General features: G+C 38.7%; 1 protein-coding gene across 1 annotated transcript; it reads right to left on the bottom strand.

The window, feature by feature from the left end:
* Window positions 1-666: 666 nt before the first annotated feature.
* LOC114074907 lies at window positions 667-1,924 on the bottom strand. The gene is made up of 2 exons (XM_027913062.1): window positions 1,585-1,924; window positions 667-695 (listed from the first exon to the last, which is right to left on the bottom strand). Exons 1-2 carry the CDS (start codon window positions 1,922-1,924, stop codon window positions 667-669), a joined length of 369 nt encoding a protein of 122 aa, XP_027768863.1.
* Between the last annotated feature and the right edge of the window lie 7,060 nt (window positions 1,925-8,984).

Below are 8,984 nucleotides of genomic sequence, written 5' to 3'. Positions count from 1 at the left end.
TTTCCAATAGGCTTTGTCAAGAGATTGATGCTGAGGAATTGAAATTGCTAGGATAGTGGCCAGTTGGCTAGGGGGTGCCTGTTGAACAAACATTTGATAGTTCCACTAGCCTTCTACCCAAAAATCAGCTACTTTCCTGGTGTAAAAACTGTGGCTGGTGTTAGAAAAATGAGCAAGATGTCTTTCCCCAGTTTAGTTGTCCCACCAAAAAGAACAATTCCCTGAGTTCAACTTCCAATGAATGTGTTGCTCCACCTTACTCTTGTTATGAACATATGTTTCCAATTCAGTGAATCCCCATAGTCACATTTCTTGCGGTTAGGATTTGATCTTTGGCAATATTTTTCCTTGATGAATTCTCCCCACAACGTGTGCTTAACTCTATAGTTCAACCACTATTTATATTGGAAAGCTAAGCGCACATCATTCAGATTTTTCATTCCCACCCTTCTTTCATCAATAGGATATCTAAGCTTCCTGCAGGAAGCCCAATTATACTTATTTTTGTCACTCTTCCAGCCCCAGAAGAAGTCTGCTATCAGCATTTGTATTTTCTTAATTACAGTATTGGGGGGCGGGGGGTGGTGGGCGGGGTGAAAGCTGAGATTAAATTAATGGGTAAGTCTTTAATAACATTTTTAATCAACAGATCTCTTCGACCATAGTTTAATTGCTTGGTTTTCCACCCTGTAATCCTGCAAAAAACATTTGAAATAAGGTCAGAAAAATTGGAAATCCTGGGCCTACCCTCAAAGAGTGGACATCCTAGGTAATTGGTAATCCCCTGCCTTTGTTTAAACACAATGATCCTTTTAATTCTCTCTTTTGTGGTGTCAAACACATTTTGATGAACCATGAAGTGACTTTTCTCACTATTAATCAACTGGCCAGAAGTATCTTCATAGGTTTTAAGAGTCTTCATGATGAGTTTAAGTGACTTAGACCTTACTAACGTAAACATGATAGTGTCATCTGCAAAACTCAGATGATTCACTTGGGGGGGCCTTTCTTTCAATGACAAAGCTATGATATTCATGATGATTTTGCAGATCATTTAATGATCTTGAAAGAATCTCAACACCTAAAATAAATAGGGTAGGGGAGATAGGGTCTCCTTGCTTAAGGCCCCTAGAAGATTGGAAAAAACAAAATCTTCTTACATTAATTATGATAGAGTATCAATTATTAGCCATGGTTCTCCACACTATATCAATGAATGTTTCCTCAAAACCAATACATTTTCATTGGAAACTTTGTTAATAAGAAGCTTCCTTCTTCTTCCCCTTATCACTGAATGGAAGTATTTAGAATAAGTATCACCTTCTTTAAACCATTGGAGTTGGGTTTTTTGTTTCAAAATAGTATCTTCCAACTTGAGAAATTTGAAGTACTTTGCATTAATTTCATGAAGGATGCTACTATTTGAGTCACTTTGGTTAGTGATCTAGTTTTCTTCAGCTTTATGCACTTGTTCCTCATACATCCTAACCTTTTGGAAAATATCACCAAATTCTTTCTTAGACAAAACACTAAGAGTATTTTGTAGCCTTTTCCTTTTTTGGTGAAACCTCCACATGCCTGTACCTGCTACTTCCTTCTCCCAATAGGTTTTAACTGTTTCCTTGAAATGAGGGTTATCCACGCAATAGTTGAGAATTATAAAGTACTTGGTGTGATCAGTTGTCGTGGAAACCATTTCCATGAGTAAAGGACAATGATCAGATCCAGTAGATGACAAGTGAGTAATAGTGGTTTGAGGCATCTTTTCTAACCAAGAATCATTTACCACAGCCCTATCAAGCCTCTTCAAAATTTTGTGATTGATACCCCTCTTGTTAGACCATGTGAATTTATAACCACTAAAACCAATGTTCAAGAGGCCGCAGGCTTCAACGACAGCAATAAAGTCCATACTCTTCGTCATGTTGTAAGTCACCCCTCCAAGTTTTCCTCCACAGAAGTTATAACACTGAAATCTCCAACAGTACACCAACGGTTCTCATTCAAAGAGGCTTGCTGAATCATTTTGTCCCAAACAGGTCTCCTTAGGTGATCTTTGCATTAAGCATAGACAAAGGTACTAGTAAATTGATATTTTAATTCATTGTGTTTCATGTTGCAAGTGATTTTCTGTTCATATTCATCAAAAATATTACAATCAATATCACTGCTCCAAAAAACAAAAATTTTACCATTACAATTACTAGTAGCATTATCCATGTTTATATGGACTTTAAAGGTTTTAACATGCACACTATCTGAAAAAGGTTCCAAAATAGTGATAAGAGATAATTGGTGAAGCTTTCTGAGCATTTTGAGTCTCTCGAATACCCCTTGAGTGTTAATCCCTCACACATTCTATACAATTGTACTAACCATTTGGACGATCTAGAGGAAAAGAGGCTAGTATTAGGTCTGCCAACTGTGGCAGTATTGACATCTTTCTTCTTGAAGTGAAGTTTGTCTTGATGGAAACCCCTTAGAGATAAACATTTATTTTGTGCTACCTGCTGGATCTCTTCCTCTAAGGTCTAATAATTATGAGGACCAAAGGCTTTAATAAGGGCATCACTAGTCTCATCATCCTCATCAACCTCTTCTAAGGAATGATTATCCCGATCGATTTCATCCCCAAAATAATCCACAACATATTCATCAAAATTAGGCACTGTGTTCATCTTGCATATTTGTTGTCCCTTATCTGGTGGTTTTGAGGGAGGAGGAGTCAAATGTTGTGCCTGAATAGGGAGGATATTCAATCCATGATTATCATCAACCATAAAAAATTTGTTGCATGATTCCTCCCTCTTTTCCTGTCCTTGATCACTGTCATTGGTCTAAAGCTTATTCTGTCTCCTTTTAACAACATCCCTAATCTGTTTGCTAGGCTTGTTTTTGCTCTTGGGAGTGCTTTCCGGAGTACAAGAAGCAGCATGTTTCCCTTTATCTTTCTTTTCCTCTTTTTCAATTTGCTGTTTTTCTTTATTATTTGACGAATGTTGTTTGATGCTGTTTCTCTCGTTGTTGTTGCCTGTTCTTAGAAATTTCAGAGGCTCTAAAGTCAGACCTAAGTTCAACCAACCCCTCATGAAGAACATGAGGCAAACTACCCCTTTGGTTCTTTGTTGCTTGTTTACCTGCTGATTCTTTGAGTAACTGTGTATAACAGCCTATTTCAGCTCTTCCTTATGACTTGTGTTTTGTTGATTCTGAGTTCTTGCAATGAACTCAGAGTTACCTTTGTCCTGTCCTTGAGTCTTAGACTGGCCCCCCTGTTCCAGATCCTCCTTGGATTTTCTTCCATTTTCCCATTCCTTCCTTTTACTGATTGCTTCATCCCTCCTTTACGTGATTTTAAATATGCCCCTGATATTTGCAGTACATGCAGTAGTTGGGGATTCCCTCATATTCAACTTTCAACCATCTTCGTTTATTGGGGTTAGAATTTTTGAAACCCTACCAAACATATGAAGGTCTAGTTTTGGTAAGATCAACCTGAACATTGACTCTATGAGTGTTGCCCTAGTTCTTTGAGAGGAAGGTGAGTTTAAAAATAACACCTTTCCAATTGAAACAAGAATAGCTGTTAACAACACTTTGTTATACCAATGCCAAGGCAAACCAGGGATACCAACACAAATTGGGACAATGGGAGTCTCCTCTTCAGGGGTGAAGTCTGGAGTCCATGTTTGTATCCTCATAACTTGGCCTTCAATGTTCATCCTAAGCTTTGCCCAAACAGTTTGGTAATCAAACTCATTGTCAAGGTCAATATAAACATGCCTATCATTAAAGTGTGTGATCTTCACACTCCCTGTGAGTTGAGTTTAGAGGATGAAGCTTTTCCTAGCTAACTCCATTTAAGGCATTTTATTAGTGATTTGCCCACAAGTGTGAACTTACACACCTCAGCCAACTTCTCATAATAATCATCCTCATCAAGAAGCACTGCCGGAAATCCTTGCCTAGTTGTATGTATAGGATCATTCAAAACTATAGGGGTTTCATTATTATCTTGATTATATCTTAATCTTGCAGCAAATGATTGCACAAGTGTATAATGAGCCGGCTCAGTGATTTTATCCTGCTTAGAATTATTGCTAGAATTTTTACCTTGTATCTGATTATTTCTAGCAGTGCCTTGACCATCATTATTGCCTTGCTTAGTAATTTTGTCAGTCTGAGAATTAGGCTCATACCTTGTGAAGTTATTGAATATCTTGGGGAAATTGCTTTGGTAGTTCGTATGTGATATGTTGGTTGGATTTGATGGATTAGCTCCAGCCTAAATGTAGTTGTTCTTAGGCTGTTCTGCTTTCCTTCCTTCTCCTCCTTGAACCTGTTCAGTAGCCTAATTGTCTCCTTTGACATTGTGTTGTCCATTCTTCCCATTCTGCATTTCGATGCCTGCTTGCTCAAATTGTTGACTTGACTGTTCTTGGTTTAGTAGTTGTCCATTGCCAGGTTCCTTACCTTTGTTGTTCACGCTTGTTGTGTCTTGTGAATAACTTGGAACAAGATTAGGAATTAGATGCGATGAGCTACTTGCAATACCAAAGGAAAAACTTGAAGGTTGTGTGTCATTTGATGAGGCTTTTGTGTGTGGCCTCCTAGTATTCATGTTAGTAGCCTGTTGTGACATCGACTTCTCCCCAGCTTTGAAATTGCTCCCTTCCCTCATTGTTGTTGCCCCGTTTGGTTGAGAATCGACTAGGGGATGCCTTGTAAATCATTACGATCTAAAACATAGTGTTTTACATTACTATCATGTTTTTCCTTCAGAGGTTTGACCGTAGAATCATTGGAAACTGTAGAAGTGTTATTGATGTTGATTTCTCCTTTGAGATGACCAGAGAGTCCTATTTTGTGAGTGTCTTTAGCCTGAGAAATAGTATTGTTCGACAAGATTCAATGGATTTCGACGTTTTGACTTCAATTTTTGCCGGAGTTATCCTCGCCGGAGATTACACCGTCCCTTTCTCCTGAAAATCTAGTAAGATGGGCGCCATCACTGGGGGAACAAACCACATTGATCGAATCCTTACGAAGTTGGCTTGAAGGTGATCAAATTTGAGTGCGCGACTCAGGCGACGCACTCGTAGATTCTTCAAAAGCCACCTCTCGATTTTGACTGATTACGATGGTAGAATTAGATGATTTTTGGATATATGGTGGATCTTGATGCGGAGTATTCATAGCCATCATCCTTTCTTCTCGATTCCTTATAGAAAATCCTTGGGAAATATTTTCTCGTTCTCTATCGAACTTCTCTTCCGGTGCAGTGCTCATCAAAACTTTGAATTGTGATTTTGAAGAGTTCAGAGGTTGATCTTGGAGTGTGTTACCCTGGGATTTGTTGCCCTTGTCAAGGCGTTTCGGATGGCTTCAGTCTAGTGGTGTTTGATCGGCCATCGACGGCGCACGCGCCTGCACAGTGACGCGTGTGTGTGATTGTTTGCTAGACGTTGTAGACATAGGAGAGACCGTCTGTTAGAGATAGAATTTTGGGCCAGTTGTATTGGGGTTTGGTATTTTGGGTTTTTTTTTTTTTGTTGAATAACCCTTGGGGTGGTAGGGGCTGAGCGACACCCCCAGGCCTTATCATTAATACTAAACAAAACAAAATACAAGGAGGGGGGCATAAAACCAAACCTCCAATCCTAATGTGGTTTGGAGTCGACTTTCCTATTGAATGTCAACTCCGCCCCTTACATTTGAAAGATGAAACCAAAATACTAAGAACCTAAGGAGAGGACTCCTCTCGTTACAAAGTATCTAGGAAGCATAAATTAGGGAGACTCTCCCTTTACAAGAAAAGTCTATAAAACTACTAACTAGTCTATGCCCCTATTCAAAGTAGCTATATTGCTTGAATATAGCCAAATTGAATAAGTACTAACTTCATGGAGGATCAAAAATCTTCTTAGTCTTCTTTCTTCTAAAGCTTGGCATGTTGAGGAGGTCCATTTGGTAATATGCTTGTGCTTCTTTGGGTAGTTGATTGGTGTTGAAATAGACTTGAGGGGTTGTTGTGCTGTGGCTGTGTTTTGAGAGGGAATCTGCTACACAGTTTGCTTCTCTGTAGATATGAGAGCATTTGAAATTCTGCGTTTGCAAGCTAAGTTGCTGAATTTTCTGAATTTGATTGTCAACCGTCCAATGAGGGGCTGTTTTCTTGGTGATCCATTGTACCACCAACAGAGAATCCAACTCAATTTGTATATTTCTGTAGCCTAAGTCCAGCGCCCAAGACAGTCCAAATAGAGCAGCTTCAGTTTCAGCTTTGTTGTTCGAACCTTCTCCAAGAGGTGTTGCAAATGCCATCACCAATTTGCCTTCTTGGTCTCTGAGAATACCTCCAGCCCCAATCCTCCCCGGGTTAGTGAGAGCGCTTCCATCTGTATTGATCTTGATCCATTGTTCGGGAGGTCTATTCCATGCAACCATGTACACTTTGATGATATGTTTACACTGTTCACTTGTTTGGATTAGTGCTGTCCAGCTTGCAGGCCATTCAATATGGGGGAAGGCATTTTTCAACATCTTGTGTGTATCCTTGTAGATTGCATATTTGACGCGACTGATATTAGTAACTTTCCCTCCGTATTTACATGCGCACCTGTTCTTCCATAAGTTCCAGCAAATAAAGATTGGCGTGGCTTGCAGCAGTAGTTGGTGGCCTGCATTTCGTGGCTTTGCTGTCCACCATTGTTTCACCCTCGCTTGCAGTGATGATTGCTCAGTCTGCAGTCCTGCTGTTGCTGCAAAGAATTTCCATACTGTAGCTGCAAAGGATCCTGAATTGAAGGTGTGATCAATGCTGTCCATGCCAATTCTGCCAAAACAACAAAAACAGGGTGATGGCTCAATGCCAAAGTTAGTTAACTTTTCATTTGTAGGAAGTTTACCTTTTAAGGTTCTCCAAAGAAGAAAAGAAGACTTAAAAGGAATGGCTTTGTGCCATAAAAAAGAGTTGAAAATGTTCTTAGCCTTTTTTTCCCTGATTTGCTCCCACGCAGTAGCACAACTGAAATTACCATGGCTGTTGAGTGTCCAAACAGCTTGGTCTTGCAAGTGTTGTTGGTGAGGGATCTCTATGGCCAGTATACTAGCTAGGTGGTTGACTGGTGCATACNCCTGCATTTCGTGGCTTTGCTGTCCACCATTGTTTCACCCTCGCTTGCAGTGATGATTGCTCAGCCTGCAGTCCTGCTGTTGCTGCAAAGAATTTCCATACAGTAGTTGCAAAGGATCCTGAATTGAAGGTGGTATTTTGGGTTTAGGGTTTTGGGTTTATGGTTTAGGGTTGGGTCTAGGGTTATGGTTAGGGTTAGGGTTAGGGTAAGAGGGGTTTAGGGTTTAGGATTTGAGGCTTAATATAAATGGTTTAGTGTTTAATGTTTCAATTTTGTTATATTGGGCTTGCGGTTTAGGGTTTATGGTATAGTTAGGGTTAGGGGTAATGTTAACGTTAGGGTTATTATTTAGGTTGTTTTTTAGGTTTTAAAGGTTAGGCTTAAGGATTTGGGTTGTAATATCTATGGTTTAGTGTTTAATAGTAGGGTTTCAATATTTTGGGCTATGGGTTTAGGGTTTAGAGTTCAGGGTTAAGGTTAAGGATTGCATTAGGTTCAGGGTTCGTGTTAGGGATAGGGTTTAGGGTTTTTTAAGGATTTTTTATTTTATGGTTTAGTATAAATATATGGTTTGGTATTTAATGTTTGGGTTTTGGTATTTTGGGCTTGAGGTTTAGGGGTAGGGATACAATTAGTGTTAAGATTAGGCTTTGGGTTACGGTTTAGGTTTTTCATTTTAGGCTTTGTGGTTGAGGATTTGTGTTCGAAAATCAATGGTCTAGTGTTTAATGCATGGTTTTTTGTAATTTGGACTTAGAGTTTTGATTTGGACTTAGGGTTTAGGGTTTAATGTTTAGGATTAGGGTCTAGGTTAAGGTTAGGATTAGGGTTAGGGTGTAGATTTTTTTTTGTTTTATGGTTTATGATTTAGCATTTGAGGTTGAAAATCGATGGTTTAGTATTTGATGTTTGGTTTTTGGTATTTTTGGTTTAGGATTTTGGGGTTAGGGTTTGGGTTTTTAGGTTTCTAGGTTTAGGGTTTAGAATTTCAGGTTTAATATCAATGGTTTAATGTTCAATGTTTAGGTTTTGTTATTTTTGCATCGTGTTTAGGGCTTATGGTAGGGTTAGGGTTAATGTTAGGGTAAAGGTTTAGGTAATTATTTAGGTTTTAATGTTTGGGGTTATGGATTTGAGTTTTAATATATATGGTTTATAATTTAATTTAAGGGTTTTGGTATTGGGCTTAGGGTTTAGAATTTAGGGTTAGGATTAGTGATAGGGTTAGGGTTAGGGTTTATGTTAAGGATAGGGTAAGGGTTAAGGTTTAGGGTTTTTTACGTTCTAGGTTTTTGGGCTTAGGATTTTTAAATTGTATCTATGATTTAGTGTTTAATCTTTGGGTATTTGTAATTTGGGCATGGGGTTTCGGGTTTATGGTTTTGGGTTAGGGTTTAGTTTTTTTAGATTTTAGGGTTTGTGGTTGAGGATTTGAGGTTTAAAATCTATTGTCAGGTGTTTAATGTTTGGGTTTTCGTATTTTGGACTTAGGGTTTTTCTAGAGTTTAGGGATTAGGGTTAGGTTTAAGATTAGGGTTAGGGTGTAGATCTTTTTTTAGGTTTTATGGTGCAGGGTTTAGCATTTAAGGTTTAGAATCGATGGTTTAGTATTTAATGTTAGGATATTCGTATTTTGGTCTTGGGGCTTTAGGTTTATTGTGTAGGTTAGGGTTAGGGTATGGGTTTAGGGCAGAGTTAGGGCTTAGGTTTTTCTTAGGCTTTAGGGTTTGTGGATAAGGATTTGATATTTACAATCTATGGTTTAGTGTTTCATATTTGGGTTTTCGTATTTTGGACTTGGGTTTGTTTTGGACTTAGGATTTAGGGTTTAGGGTTAAGGGTGAAGGT

This window comes from Solanum pennellii, chromosome 11, assembly GCF_001406875.1.
Source record: "Solanum pennellii chromosome 11, SPENNV200".
Taxonomy (NCBI): domain Eukaryota; kingdom Viridiplantae; phylum Streptophyta; class Magnoliopsida; order Solanales; family Solanaceae; genus Solanum; species Solanum pennellii.
This window is presented reverse-complemented; position numbering and strand designations above follow the sequence as displayed.